The 16,597-nt window shown below is 44.9% G+C and overlaps 1 protein-coding gene across 2 annotated transcripts in view; it reads right to left on the minus strand.

Annotated features, from left to right (window-relative positions):
* Positions 1-16,597, minus strand: part of ETV6 (ETS variant transcription factor 6) — a 169,882-nt gene that overhangs the window by 96,188 nt on the left and 57,097 nt on the right. The window contains exon 2 of one of the 2 annotated variants that reach the window (XM_079975337.1): positions 10,552-10,681. In XM_079975337.1, coding sequence (XP_079831463.1) covers positions 10,552-10,681 — 130 coding nt within the window. Of the gene's footprint in view, positions 1-10,551; positions 10,685-16,597 lie in introns of both variants that reach the window. The other variant, XM_079975336.1, reaches the window with a different exon arrangement.

Here is a 16,597-nt window from a genome sequence, read left to right on the forward strand (position 1 = left end):
GGCAGCAAGTACAAATTGATACAGGCCTACCTCAGAGATATTGGGAGTTTGGTTCCAGAACACTGCAATAAAACAAGTTACACTTTTTTGGTTTTGTTTCCCAGGGCATATAAAAGTTATGTTTATACTATACTGTGGTCTATTTAGCCAGGCCCCACCTGGCTGCAGGGTCGGGAGGGGGAAAACCTAGCTCTAGCCCTAGCCAGCTCCACTCCCAGGGCCAGAAGAGGGGCAGTGGGGGGGGGGGGCTTCCTTCCCCTGGAAGTGGCCAGGCTGCCTGCAGCTGTAAGGAGCAATATCCGTGAAGTGCAATAAGGCAAAGTATAATAAAATGAGGTGTGCCTGCATGTGCCTGCATAGAGTCTACTGTTGACTTTTGCTGTGAGAGGTGCATATACAGTAAGTGATCTGATGAATGAGTAGCTGGATTGGTCACAAGCCTGTCTACTTTGTTGCCCCACCTATTTTTATAAAGCACTGGAGCGCCTCAGCTAAAAATATTCAGCCAGAAAACCAATGGAATATTTTTGGCCCAAAAATGGCACCCCATCAAAACTAGACAGGGACACTTCTGGCTTTGGGAGGGATGATCTTCCTGCTGTGAACTCCACTTGCTCAGTGGCTCCCTCCCTTTGGGCAGTGGCAATTGGGCTCAGAAAGCAAATTCATCACTATCACCTAGAAGAAGGAGGTAGCAAGCAAGCAAGCAAGCAAGCAAGCGGAGGTAAGTAAGCAAACCATCTGCAATGGCAGACGCTTTGTCAGGAAGGCATGTGAACAAGCCACAGCAGAGCTGTATGGAGCAGCAGTGGCTCTGACCCCCCCCCCATGCATCTGGGCAGGCACACATGCAGAGGAGGGCCCACCAATCCAAGGGTGCCCAAATCTCCCAGGCAGTCCAGTTGTAATTGATGGTGGCTGGTGGCTGGTCCTCAGCAGTGGTTGCCCCAACGGTGTCAACTCTAAGGCCAGGTCCTAAGCACCAATGAATCCCATCCTACTCCCACATTTTATACCTACACACTGCCTGTGACTGCCCCTCTTAGCTGAAAGGGCTGCATCTGGCACATAAAGTCCTGGGCTTGTTCACGCTTAGCAGGATCCCACCAGATTATAGTCAGTAAACATAAAGTGGGGAGAGAAGGTGTGTGCCTTTAACTGCTCAAGGGAAAACATCTGGAGCCATGATATGCCACAGTTCCCTGGATGTATGTATGTATGAATCCAGGGTCTACAGAAATAAATGATTATAGGCTATTCCCCATTTGTGCATTCCGAGTCATTGTGTGGGTCGACGGAGTGAACGTAAACCCAGCCCACCCCCTTCTGGTGGGGCTGCCCCCTGTATAGACAAATGACTATATGCAGAGTCTTGCAAAACAGCAATAAGAATAAAATATTGGTGCAGCCTCTCAAATAAACCCACAGAGTTACTAGCTAGCAACAGCAAAATAATTACTAGCCCATCTGTCACAGCCCCACAGCCCCCGAAAAGGGTTGGCCATTTTTGCCACAGCTGCAGCCTGGAAGGAAAATTGTCTGCCTTGTCTTCTGGAAGCATTTGCCAACCACATGTGATGGGTTGTATGCAAATTGGTACTAGCAGTCATGTCGAGCTCTAATTAATGGTCCTGAAAATTACAACACAAATAGGAAAACCCGTTTTTAATTATACTAATTTTCTTTTTATAAGTGGTGGGAAATAATAGATCAAAACAACTACAACTTTGCAATTAGAAAATTATCAGTGACAGTTAAAATGTATTCCTCTCAATATGCCTGACTCAAGAAGGACTTTAGGCACATCTTTTTACACTTCGGAGAGGTCCAAAGCAGGACTACCTAAACCACTCCTACTACTACCCGAGATCAGTGTTTCCCAAACTGTGGCTTGCGACCCACAAACCAACACCAAATAATAACTACTTTTAATCCTTAACTGAAATGATGAATACCTCTTCCAACTTCTTGTTTTCTTGGCATATTCTTAATGTTGTGTTGATACCTATAACTGAATGTCAGAATGCCACTCCCACTCCAAATGGCCTAGAGTGGTTTATCCTCAGGGAGGATAAGGAAAGGCAAGTGAGGTTTTCTTGCCCTGTACCAAAAGGCCAGGTGATATATGCTTTATAATCCAGGCACTGCCCTCAGACCACTCTTCTTTTTCTTCTTCACCGCACCTTCCGCCACAGAATGGGCTTTGCTAGCTGCCCTTTGGAGGCCAAGTAGGAATTTGGTGGGGTAGCAGGAAGTCCCTGATTGGCCCTTGGAGATCTTACTTTTTGTGTACTTCATGCTGCTGGAAAATACTAATTGGGTTTGCAGCAGCATATACATTAATCTAGGCAGATGAGAGAAAATTTTAAAAACTGGTTGTTAAAAAATAGAAAAACACCTGCGGCATTACTAGGTTAAGGGCACTCTTCAGTCACTTTCTGCTACCTTTGGCTTTGTGGCCCTCCTGGTGCCCTTTAGGGTTGGCATGCACACTTTGGCAAACGTTGGGCAGCAGGGAGGGAGCCTTTACCTCAAATTCTTTGCCGTGTTTGCAGGTGTAAATCCGGCAAGGAGAAAGAAAGGACCCTGCCTCTACCTGATTCTTCCTTGCTATACGGACCACTTGCCCTGATGATTTGGTTTAATTGGTTTTTGCAGATCTTCTCATTTTATTATATTACATTTAATAAAATAGAACCATTTTAACACTTAACTTGCCTCTCAAGTTATTTCAGAGTCTGATGGCAAAGGCTTGAGTCTCACAATTTAACACTGGGGAGCTGCTCTCTGGCGGAAGAACTGTTGACCATTTACTGCAAAGTGTGTGGACAGAGTTGTTTCAAGCAGCTACTACAATTTGTGTCTGATGCATGCAGGATTAGTTAATAGATAATGTTGTGACGTGGGGTTTGTGATTTCAGCTCTCTTGACATAATATGCTGGAGACAGTTCTCTAGTAACACTTCTTTATTAAAGCAACAAGACTGGGGCCTGAGGAGGGGAGAGCTACATTTATAGGGACAGGGAACTAGCTAGAAAGGATACATTTTGGAGGGAACAATATCAGGCAATCACAGTCCTGCCTTTTGGAGGAAACCAATAAGACAGAGGATCCAAATACAGCAGCTTAAATGAACCAATAGTAGCTGTACCCTCTGGAACCAAAAGGCAGTTACTTTACCCTAATGCAAATACAGACAATAATAATACAGATATAAAATCCTTTGACTCAATACACAACACCCCTCCCCCCCCTAGTGAGCACAGCAGACGTAATCTCTCAGGTACTGTGGGGTCCTACAACTTCTACTTGATCTCCTGACAACAGGTGTTGCCGGTTCTGGATTGGGTGTCACCTGTGGTAGGGGGGCTGCTATAGGGGTTTCGTCAGGAACAGATGGAGTCCCAGACATCTCAGGGTCCCCTACCTGTACCTCGTCATCCTGAGGACTAGCAGACCCTGGTTCATTTGCTGAAGCCCCTGGTGATTGCACCTCTGGGCCATTTTCACTCTGGTCTTGCAGCTCTGCGTTGTTAGCCAGGGATGAATTATCAGACTCCTCCCTGCTGAGCGCCCGGCGCCTCAGCTGATCTATATGTCTCTTCCAAACCTGCCCATTTTCCAAGGTCACATAATAGGACACAGGTCCACTAGTTCGGGTGACCACACCAGCCACCCACTGCGAACCTCGTGAATAGTTTCTCACCCAGACCAGATCTTCAAGGGCGAAATACCTTGTTGTGTCAGTCTCAGCCTGGGGGTTTGCTCTTGAATTACGGTTTGGCATTTTATCCAGGTGGACATAATCCAGCACCGTTACCAATCTTCTACCCAAGAGCAGCTCAGCTGGTGACTTGCCCGTCGCAGTACACGGCGTCGCATGCTGCAAAAATAACATTTGCGCGATGCGAGCTGACCAGTTACCCTCCATTAAGCGCGCAATGGATTCTTTGGCTGTTCTTACCATGCGCTCCGCCTGCCCATTGGAGGATGGGTGAAAGGGCGCGGATGTGACCCCTCTTATGAAGTTATCAGCCAAGAATGCCCTGAATTCTTGGGATACAAAAGCTGCCCCATTATCTTATACAATGGTCTCAGGTAACCCGTGGGTTGCAAACAGCTGCCTCAACACCTTGATTACGGCAGCTGATGCCATGCTAGGGACCATTGCCACTTCTAACCATTTGGAATATGCATCGACGATAACCAAAAAAACCTTCCCCTGGAATGGCCCAGCAAAATCTAAGTGCAGCCGGCTCCAGGGAGATCTGGACTGCTCCCACCAGTGAACTGGTGCTCTGGCCACTTCTGGCCACACCTCTTGGCATGCCTTGCATGTTCGTACCCATTGTTCTATGTTCTGGTCCATTCCAGGCCACCACACATAACATCGGGCTAGCGACTTCATCCTGACCATTCACGGGTGTCCCATGTGAAGCGTCTCAAGAACCCTGTTTCTCAGTGGTGCTGGGATGATCACCCTATCTCCCCACAGGAGACAACTCTTATGCATGGATAACTCGTGCTGCCTTGTCGCATAAGGCCTGAATGATAAAAGTTAATAAGTCCCAGGAATGGCTGCAACTCCGTCTTGTTCTGTGGTCGTGGTGCCTTGATGATGGCCTTAACCTTAGCATCTGTGGGGTGGATGCCTGATGCATCAATTTTAAACCCCAAAAATTCCACAGTTGGCACCCCAAAACTGCATTTTTCTTTTTTTAGTTGCAACCCCACCTCCTTGAACTTGAGCAACACTGCACGGACACGCGCAACCAGTTCCTGTGGGTCTTTTCCAGCAATCAAAACGTCATCAAAAAATGGCAAGACCCCCGGCAGGCCTCTTAACAGGCGTTCCATGAGCCCTTGAAAAATCCCTGGGGCCACACAAACTCCAAATTGTAATCTGTTAACTCTGAACGCCCCTTTATGTATGACAATAGTCTGTGCTTCCGCTGATTGTGGGGTTACTGGCAGCTGTTGGTAAGCTTGCGCCAGGTCAAGTTTGGCGAACACCTTGCCCCCAGCCAGTTTAGCCAACAGATGTGATACGACTGGAATGGGGTATGAGTTTCCCCTGAGTGCCTTATTGATAGTACATTTGTAATCAGCACAGATCCTGACTTCCCCATTTGCTTTAAGGGGTGTGACGATTGGAGTCTCCCACTTAGCGGAGTCCACGGGTGAGAGAACTCCCTGCTTGACCAATTTATCCAGCTCTGCTTCGATCTTGGGTTGCAGTGCAAATGGCACTCGCCTTGGTTTGAGTCGGATTGGGGCCACCCCAGGGTCCAATTCGAAGTCAACTGGAGGCCCTTTATAACAACCCAGTTTTCCATTAAAGAGACCAGCAAATTCTTTGCATAATGCCTCGCTCATCTCAGGGCAGGTTTGGATTGAATTAAGCCCTGATATACTCAGTCCCAGGGCGGGGAACCAGTCAGTGCCCAGGAGACTGGGGCGACTGCCCTTCGCAATCACCAGTTTGAGTACCGCCTGTTTGTCCCGGGAACTGTACTCTCACGGCACACATTCCCATGACATGGATGCGGCCCGCTGAGTATGACTGCAAAGTTGCCGGGAAGGGCTCCAGAGGGGGCAACTTACCCCTGGGGAAGAATGTCCTCGCGGTCTGGTCCGACAAGATAGTGAATCCAGATCCGGAGTCCACCTCCATGTCGCACAGCTGACCCTCAATCTTCACCTTGACGTGTGCCTTGCCTTGCGCTGGAAACTGCACGACCCTCCCGTTGATCTCCGTTACGTAGTGGCAGTCCTTTAGAACGTGGTTTGCTGTGGCCGATCTGCGATGCTCCAGTCTAGGTGCTCCTGTCGCTCCCAACGCCGCCGATCTACAGACCCTGGCGATGTGACCTGTCTTTCCGCACGTCCGGCACATAGCATCCCGGAAACGACAACTCTTCCGCTCATGGTTTCCGCCACAACCAGGGCACCTGCCTCGGTGATCTTTGTGCACTGTGCAGGCCTGACGCACTGACTCGACCCTACGGACTGGGCTCTGGCTCGGAGTAGCCTCTAGCTCGTCCATGGCATGCGCAACTTCTATCTGTGGCTTAGGGACCCTGCGACTGGCATCAAGCTCCTCTCTTTCATAATTCTCCGTGGCGGTGGCCTCCTTCAAGGCTGAAGCAAGGGTAACCTCTTCTTTAGCCACGATGCGTCTTCTGGCTTTCTTGCTGCTCAGACCACCAATAAACCGATCCAGGAGAGTCTCTTCCAGATCTTGGAAGTCGCAGTGCTGAGCGAGCTTCCGCAGTTCAGCTAGAAATGCAGATACAGACTCCCCAGCACGCTGCTGCCTCTTATGAAACTCCATCCGCCGGGCCATCTTGGTATCAGTAGGCGCTAAATGGCTTGTTAGGCAGGCAAGAATATCTTTGAGAGATGTCTCACTTAGCTTCGCTGGGGCAAGCAATGCCTTGGCCAGCTTGAAGGTCTCAGGCCCACAGTAGCTCAGGAATGTGGCCCTTCTTTTGCTGGCATCGGTGATCCCTTGAGCCACTGCGAAGAACTCGAAGTGTTCGACGTAGTCTTCCCACGTGTGGGGCTCTGATGGCTGGAAGGGCTCCAATACCCTTGGACTCTCCATTGTCCTGTGGGCAGGGTCGTCTTCTCAGCTGGCCAATGAGTCTTGTTCTTGGCTACAATCCGGACTCTGAGGCAGGGCTGCGTTTAACTGCTCCTCAGCATTCCGGATCCCATCCTCGTCACCAGTTGTTGTGACGTGGGGTTTGTGATTTCAGCTCTCTTGACATAATATGCTGGAGACAGTTCTCTAGTAACACTTCTTTATTAAAGCAACAAGACTGAGACATGAGGAGGGGAGAGCTACATTTATAGGGACAGGGAACTAGCTAGAAAGGATACATTTTGGAGGGAACAATATCAGGCAATCACAGTCCTGCCTTTTGGAGGAAACCAATAAGACAGAGGATCCAAATACAGCAGCTTAAATGAACCAATAGTAGCTGTACCCTCTGGAACCAAAAGGCAGTTACTTTACTCTAATGCAAATACAGACAATAATAATACAGACATAAAATCCTTTGACTCAATACACAACAGATAAGCCAAGAGTGATTTGAAATTTGCTTAGTCAAAATAATAAATACTATCTTTATCAATAATGATCTGAGCCTATGCCTGACAATCACCAACCCCTGCATAAATGTACTAGTTGCAAAATAGAAGCTTAGTGATCCCACTGACACCTGCCTACACACACAGAGAGAGAGAGAGAGAGAGTTTGTATAACCATATGTTTTTAGAGTAATTTTTGTAGCTTATGAAGCAATATCCTGCAATCAGATGCCTGGTTTTCTTACATTCCCATAAACAAAACTGTGAATAACTTTGTAAGTGCTACAATTGTGTAAACTTTTGCTTGGATGTCTCAAGCAATGGTTGCAAAACAGGCAGTATTGAAATTAAACTGTACAAAACTTTTGGCTACCGGAGGTCTAAAGTCCAAAATTCATGTGCCAGTAAGACAAGAAGTCACCACACCAAAAAGTCTGGTAACCACTCCCCTAGACAGCTCTTATAGTCTAGGGCTGGTTTCTCTTCCACTCTCACCCAAAAAGGTTGGCCTGCTTTTCTCTCCTCCCAAACCCACAGCCCTCTCCCGCTTGCTCTCTCTTTCAGAATCTCTTAGATGTCTTTAACTGCACATTCACTAGTGGAGAACTGTGTTAGAAAACAAACCCCAGCCTGTACGCATGTGCCTATGAAATGCCTTAGCCCATAAACACAGTTAAGTAATTGATCTTCAGTACATACATTGCTATGCTATATGGGAACAAAAGAAATAAAAACTCCAATGCTGGGTTACATTTACTGCGAAGGCCACGGAAAAAGAGAGCAAAATAGAATTCTACCCCATCCTTTCCATCCTCCATGTACTTGTTAAAAATCAATGATTCAAACACACTTGCGATTTGGCACTACATCCAGTGCTTCTAAGGGAAGGGTTTTTGCTTACCTGTTTCTGGCAAACACTACAAAGTGCCCTCATATACTTTTTGGGCATTTCCAAGAAGAAATTGCCCCAGGGTATTCCACACACCACGTGAGAAAGCACTTAATGATACATGGTAAGACCATCTTGTGCAATAGCACAAAGAAACCAAAATTCTGGCAGCATTTCCCCCCTTGGGCTGACTGAGTGGGGAGAGGAGGCAGTTTCAGGGCTTCATTACAGATAATGAGCTGAGGTTAAAAAAGTTAAAATGGGACATTGAAAAGGGACAAGAGGAAGTCTGGAAATCCAAATAACCCAACAGATTAAAGCACAGCGCTAAGGGGGCACAGCTTCTTAAACACAAGCTTTCACTCCTGCAATCTGTCCCAAACACCTGGTGCCCAACAGATAATGAGGGACTCCCATCAGCCATAAGCAGCAGGGCTAATTTTCAGGAATGATAAGAGTTGTAATCTAAAACATAAGGAGGATACTGGGTTGGGAGTGGCTGCCCTATACTGATTTTAACATACAAAATTGTCCCCATTGAGTTTCTGAAGCACGTCTGGGGAAAATACTGGGCTAGATGAAGGTAAACAATCAGAATCTTAATCGAGGCAAGACAGAGATTCTGTGCAGGGGGAAACCAATTGCTCTATTCAACTTCTTTTAGATGGGGTTGTGCTCCCCCCGAAGGACCAAGTTTGAGCTTGTATGAGCTCTTGGATTTGGTGCAAACAGAGAAGTCCAAGTGGCAGCAGTAGCAGGAGATAATTTTAATCTGCATGGCTGGTATGGCTGCTGGAATCCCTATCTAGGGAGAAGAAACCTTGCGACAGTCGGCAATGCACTGTGGTACCTTGGTTCTCAAACTTAATCTGTTCCGGAAGTCCATTCCAAAACCAAAGCGTTCTAAAACCAAGACGTGCTTTCCTATAGAAAGTAATGCAAAATGGATCGATCCGTTTCAGACTTTTAAAAACCCCTAAAACAGCAATTTAACATGAATTTCACTATCTAATGAGACCATTGATCCATAAAATGAAAGCAATAAACAATGTACTGCAGTCACACAATCAATCAAGCTCAACTGGGTTCCACACAGTCACATAAACAAAACAAAAAAGGCGCAAAAACAAAAAAGCAAAATAAATAGCAAAAACAGATAGACCTCAGCATAACACTTAAAACAGAAGTGTGGCACTCAAAACGGAGCACGTTCAGCTTCTGAAAAAAGTTCCCAAACCAGAACACTTACTTCCGGGTTTGCAGTGTTTGGGTTCCAAGTTGCTTGAGTACCAAGGCATTTGAGAACCGAGGTACCACTGTATTAGTGAATTCTTGGTGCTGCTTTTGAAGACAGTTCAAAAACCAACTGGTTCAAAATGTGCCCACTCAGCTATTGGTTGGGGCCAGGCAATTAGAACACATTACACAGTGTCAGGTACACTGGTTGCCAGTGTGTTCTGGGCCCAATTCAAAGTGTTGGGGCTGACTTTTAAAGCTCTAAATTGTTTGGGATAAGTGCCACATGCACCTGTATCAACCTGCCATCCCATACTTTAAGATCCGTTCAGGGGGAACCTGTGGAAATGCCAGATGTAGCACCAATGAGGTTGGTGAACGCATGGAACGCGGTCTTTCCAGGAAGTGTCTGCTCAATTATGGAACTCGTTTCCAAATGGGGTCAGGCAAGCCCCATCCCTTGTTAAATGGGCCTTACAGGTTTTATATTTATGGCCTTTGGGTACTGCTCTAGAATACTGGATGACTTTAGGTGAATTACTTCTTTATCTGGAATGATGCCTATATACTTATTTTGGATAAAACTGGGCATTTTAAGTGTTTTGAATGGTTATATTGTTGGATTTTAAGCATATCTATTTGTATATTACTGTAAACAGCTTTGGTAGGCAATTTTGCCTAAAAAGAGGTCTAAAAGCCTATAAAATAGTTAAATAAAATAATCTGAAATACTACCAAACAGTTAAACACAGACCTTACTGGTTGTAGCATGAGCAAAGCAGGGCACTACATGGTGCTTTAGTCTTCACACACATCATTTAAATGCATGTGCACTTGAGTCATGTGCCAGACATGCACACAATGGAAGGAACTCACACTAATCATTTTAAAGTGATCTCCTAAAAAGCAAAATAGAGTAAACATTGGACACTGATTTACCAAGTGCTGGAAAAGTTGAGGTTGTTCATATTAGATGTGCTCTGCCTATGCAGAATAATCTCCAGAGCTCATTGCTAGCAAGTGGGACTATCTGGAGTAGAAAATGCACCTGAAAACACCATGCGACCAGTTCAGAGCACCCTGTGTTCTGCCAGTAAAGTAAGTCTTTGGGAAACACAAAGCCCAACATGCATCTTTCTGTCGATGGTGAAATATGTATCACATGACAGTCAAAGAACCAATCCGTGGAAGGAGGAAGGAAGAACAAGTGTCCATGGCATTTGTGAGGAAAGTCCATTGTTCTAAATAAAAGATACAAATACAACAAGAACAACAACAAAAAAGGCGCCTCCCACCCCAATGATACCAGTATTGGAGGAAGACTCACGCAGGTGGGCTGGGAGCCTGATGGCATCTTCCTCCATCCTGATTGCTCGAGGCACTGGGACATGTAATGGCGATGACGAGGAAGTATAAGTTGGTACGGGACTCACTGGAGGGGTGTATGAAATCCTTTCCTGCTGTGATGGATAGGAAAGAACAAATAGAATAATATGAAATTGGGGGCAAAAGATGATGAATTAAAATAAGACATCTTTGAAGAAAGGAACTCTATGGCAGAGAATTGCAGTAGGGCTTGCCGATCGAAAGGTCGGCGGTTCGAATCCCTGCGGCGGGGTGCGCTCCCGCTGCTCGGTCCCAGCGCCTGCCAACCTAGCAGTTCGAAAGCACCTCCGGGTGCAAGTAGATAAATAGGGACCGCTTACCAGCGGGAAGGTAAACGGCGTTTCCATGTGCGGCTCTGGCTCGCCAGAGCAGCGATGTCACGCTGGCCACGTGACCCGGAAGTGTCTCCGGACAGCGCTGGCCCCTGGCCTCTTAAGTGAGATGGGCGCACAACCCCAGAGTCTGTCAAGACTGGCCCTTAGGGGCAGGGGTACCTTTACCTTTACCTTTTAAATAAAATTTTAAGTCTATGAATATTGTTGTATGTATGTATGTATGTATGTATGTATGTATGTATTATTTCTATGCCATCCTTCATCCAAGGATCACAGAGCAGTTTACAATATAAAAACATAACATAGTAACAAACAATAATAACCCCCCTCTCCACACATGCACAGTTTAAAAGGCCACAGGTGATTTATTTAGCCAAAGGCCTCAGAGCAGAGGAATGTTTCTGCCTGGCATCTAAAGATATACAGTGGAATCTTGGGGTACAGTGGGGATTCGTTCCAGAGGCCCCACTGCACCCCAAAAATGACACACGTTGAAGCGTGTGTCTGCGCATGCACGGCGCAATTTAGCGCTTCTGCGCATGCGTGAGCGGCGAACCCAGAAGTAACCTGTTCTGGTAGTTCCGGGTTTGCCGTGGACGTTTTCTAAAAAATTGTTGCCCCACAAAATAATAACCTGGTAATGTTGTAAATGGATGCCTTCGTGTAAATCTGAAGAAACTTGCATGTCAGGCCTCTTAAGGCTATTTGCAGGTGTAGCAGTGCACATAGCTGGACATAGGATATAACATAAAAGTAACACATGTTGCATTTTGTTACTAAATTACTTGTGGCATTCTAGCATTTTGGGAGAAACATTTTCTCAATAGTGGTCTATGCTTTACACTTAACAGGAAGGTCCAGTAATGACTGAAAAATGCAGTTTGTTTCGTTTCTGCCTTTTTGTGTGTTCTCAGGTGTCAGAGTTAGCTCTCCTCTGGACTCACACCTCCAGCATACTCACAGCAAGCACTCCTGATGAATCCCCTGAGGGCTTTCATTTCGACCATGTCACCTTGCACCCTCCACAGCCGCCACAGGTTTGGACATATCATGAGAGAGATGTCTTTGCCTTGGCCTTTCTATGGAATTTTATTATTATAGGCTCTGGTCTTGCACTCTAGGGAGTTGCTCACTTGCACTTAAAAGCAGAAAGCTACTTGCACTTTGGATACACTTGTCCAATTCAAACTGAGTCCAATTAAAATTTATATAGCCCCATGGTTCTCAATTTTTCAAACCAATCTGTGAAAACGCATTCTAAAAAGGGCACTTGTCCAAATCAGTCAATTTAACTCTATAAGGGATCATTCCTGCTAAATCAAAGTATATACACCTTCATGTATCTGCTGTTTAATGGATCCTGAAGCTTCTTCTTGGTAAAATGAGTTAGGGAAAGTCGGCAGAGTGCCATGTGGAACAAAGAAATGTGGTCGTAAATTGATCTAATCTAAATATTGGACTGGGCCATAGCCTGATCTATTAGAAGGCATGTAGTGCATGAGAATCCTCCGTTGGGCTGCAAGCAATAAGACACTATACATTAAGACATTATACATTAAACATAAAAACAATTACACACAAACCCCACCACCACCCTTGGTGGAAATAACACACTATCAGACACATTTCAGCATTCCTACATAATAATGCATAATACACACAACATACAAATAATTCCACACCAGTTGGATATCTTGAAGCAATCATGTGATTTTGAGACAATTGTTGCTGCTTTTACATATCTCTTCAATCCCAGGGCACAAAGTCTTGAGGTCAAAAAGAGAGAAAATGTATTTACAATTCAACCTGCCCCTTTTGTCAGCCCCCCCCCCTCCCCGTCAGTCTATATCCTTTGGAAAGAAATTGCTGTGTCCACTCTTTTGTTGTTGTTGCAGGTAATAAGTAGTCTTGTGGTTGCGAGGAATTGGGCTGGTTTTGGGTTTTTTTCATCATTGGGTCTGCAGTAACACATCTGTAGAAATGATATCCTGTAAGGAGGCAGGGGTTTTGGGACTTAAAAACACAGTTAGAAAGGTAAGGGGTAAAAACCCCAAAAGGGTAGAGAATATCATAAGGGAAGCTGTAAACAATAAGAAAATCTTAGAGTTAAGCATTTTCATAGAATCATAGAATCATAGAGTTGGAAGAGACCACAAGGGCCATCGAGTCCAACCCCCTGCCAAGCAGGAAACACCATCAGAGCACTCCTGACATATGGTTGTCAAGCCTCTGCTTAAAGACCTCCAAAGAAGGAGACTCCACCACACTCCTTGGCAGCAAATTCCACTGTCAAACAGCTCTTACTGTCAGGAAGTTCTTCCTAATGTTTAGGTGGAATCTTCTTTCTTGTAGTTTGGAACCATTGCTCCGTGTCCGCTTGAATATTATTATCACCTTTCCAAATAATGACTACTGTTATTAACTGCTCAGCTTACTTTCCTCCACTTAGTTTCAGTGGTTTTTTTTTTTTTTTTGCTCTTTTTTAATTTACAGGAAAATAATGAATTGTACACTACATCCATATGTACAAAGGGGGGGGGCAAATTCATCAAGTATACAAGGTAAAGATCTGACCAATACTAAAAATTTACAGACCATTTTTTAAAAATATGTCCCAAAATTGAAAAATATTTAGGGAAATGATCTTGAGGAACTAAAAGGAAATGCTAAAACATACAATTTTAAAGAAACCTGAAGCCGGCCGGCAACAAGGTAAAAGAGGATTAAGTTTGATTAAAAACTACATGTCACAGGTGGCGCTGTGGGTTAAACCACTGAGCCTAGGACTTGCCAATCAGAAGGTTGGCAATTCAAATCCCCGCGACAGGGTGAGCTCCCGTTGCTCGGTCCCTGCTCCTGCCAACCTAGCAGTTCAAAAGCACATTGAAGTGCAAGTAGATAAATAGGTACCACTCCGGCGGGAAGGTAAACAGCGTTTCCGTGTGCTGCTCTGGTTCGCCAGAAGAGGCTTAGTCATGCTGGCCACATGACCCGGAAGCTGTACGTCGGCTCCCTTGGCCAACAAAGCGAGATGAGCACCGCAACCCCAGAGTCGGGCACGACTGGACCTAATGGTCAGGGGTCCCTTTACCTTTACCTGACACAACATGATTCCAAAAAATACTTGGTTGTGCTTAGATTAATTTCAGACATAATGTAAAAGAAAACTGATTAAATAAATGAAAACAGATTGTTTGTTATTTAAGAGAAGTGTTCAAGCAACAAAGAAATAGAGGGACGTCAAATAATATAGCAGGGATTCAAACTAGTTTAGCAGAACAGAAGGAAATTGACTGTAAGGAAAGAAAGACGAAAAGAAATACAAATGCAATTACTTTTCTGAGAACCTTGGATATAGAATATTTAAATTACTGTTTGTATCCCCTCACTTTTTTGTGCTGTGGGAGAAAAGAAGGCACAAACACTTTGTTAATGGGGTTGAGTCTTCTTAGGGGTTCACGTATCCTGTTGAAAGGGAAAATTATTTCCTGTGAAATTTTCTGTCAGGAATTCTGTTCCAAAAATGCATAGGCATATACACACAAAACAAAATCTATTATAAATTATAAATCCATTAAAAAAAACTACTTTAGAGACAAACTCAGTGTGGGAGTACTCTGATATTTACCTGTGGAGAGAATTTTGCATGTTAGATTTGGAACTTGGCAACCTCTTAACTCTTGATGGTCCAGTACTTAACCCTTTTATTTCTCTAAAGCAGCCCCTGGAGCAAAGGTTTAGGGCAATCTGCATTTTACGCAAGGCACACACAAAGGGGTACTTCTCACTGCAGTGCCCTCAATGGTTCCAAGTTTTACATTAAAAAATTTGAATAATTTCATGTGCAGAGCATAGCTTTGTCACCTCTTGGTTTAAACCTCCTTTTTCTTCTCTCTCTCTCTCTCTCTCTCTCAAGCTGACATAGCCTCTGTACATGTACAGAGGTAATGATTCAGCAAATCTATTATACCATTTAACAATGGTTCAAATATATGTTCAAATATATAAAAGGATGTCACATAGAGGAGGGAGAAAGGTTGTTTTCTGCTGCTCCAGAGAAGCGGACACGGAGCAATGGATCCAAACTACAAGAAAGAAGATTCCACCTAAACATTAGGAAGAACTTCCTGACAGTAAGAGCTGTTTGACAGTGGAATTTGCTGCCAAGGAGTGTGGTGGAGTCTCCTTCTTTGGAGGTCTTTAAGCAGAGGCTTGACAACCATATGTCAGGAGTGCTCTGATGGTGTTTCCTGCTTGGCAGGGGGTTGGACTCGATGGCCCTTGTGGTCTCTTCCAACTCTATGATTCTATGATTCTAAGAGTGAAAGAGGAGAGCGCAAAATATGATCTGAAGCTCAACATCAAAAAAACCTAAGATCATGACCACTGGTTCCATCACCTCCTGTCAAATAGAAGGGGAAGAAATGGATGCAGTGAGAGATTTTACTTTCTTTAGCAAACATTGCCCCCCTTTTGCCCCCCTGTAGCTCAAGACCTCAGATACATCATACCTACATCACAGAAGAGGCGGTCTACAGCAGAAAACCTGTCTGGCAGGTTACCTGAGAATGATAACTGATTGCATTATTTCGGCAGTCTGGCGATTCCTTTGTAATGGTAAATGTTATATACTGAAGTTCTCACCCTGGGCCAGCAGGGGGATACTGTAGATAGTTATGCCAATGAAGGATCGAAAGTGACGTTTAGTGATTGGATAGTTTTAGAAAATGGCAACAGTTACTTTGTTCTGGAGCTTTATATAAGCAGGCTGGCTGAGCTCCTCAGGCAGTTCTGTTCCAGCTTACAAATAAAGAGCTGCTTTGGAAGAATCGCTGTGTCGTCTGCTATGTTCGCCCACAACTTAACAGTAAATACTCAGTTCCTGAGTCCATATCACAGGCTCACCCTATTCATATCTTAAATGTGCCCTTAAGACAGGGTTTGTGAAAGAGACAATGGGGAGATTTCCCATTTCCTTTGACCTTGCAGAGAAATATTTGAGGTCATTTTGGGAGAGAGAAAATGGTTTCAGGACTTTTCTGTGGGTTTCAGACATGTGGTTTACATATTTGTATGTGTTTGCTTGGTACATTTATGAACATCTATTTTATATATGTAAGACCTTTAAATTATTATAACAGGTGGAAGGCAGGCACCCTCTCTTCCTGCTTTGTTGCCCCTCCCCTCACTAAGATTAAGGAGAGATTAACAAGCAAGCACACAAACCAACTCTTAAAGCCTAACTTCCTGCGTTCAGCTAATTATGTAGAGCTTTCTAACGATCCAGGAGCGACACCCCCCACCCCCACCCCCCAGCTAGGCAATCAAAGATCCAGGCAAAGTAAACCAATAACATAAACAGAGAACTGGAATGCGCTTCTTCCTTCCTTCCTTCCACTGTACCCACCCCTACTGGTGAAAAAAAGGAAGTGTTGTGTCCAACCCCCCCCCCATAGCTTTCCTCCATATTAAAAAGGAAGGTTGGTTGGTTGGTTGGTTGGTTAGTTATTTGAGACTAAGTCTTTTCTTGCTTGCTTGCACTCCCTCCCTCTGATAAAAAGGAAGAGATTGGTGGGATGGGGTTTTTTTTTTGGGGGGGGGGCCTTCTGTGTCTGGGGGAAATGGAGGGAAGAAGATTTAACTGGCTGCTTT

The sequence above is a fragment of the Podarcis cretensis genome (genome assembly GCF_951804945.1).
Source record: "Podarcis cretensis genome assembly, chromosome: 5".
In the NCBI taxonomy this organism is placed as follows: Eukaryota; Metazoa; Chordata; class Lepidosauria; order Squamata; family Lacertidae; genus Podarcis; species Podarcis cretensis.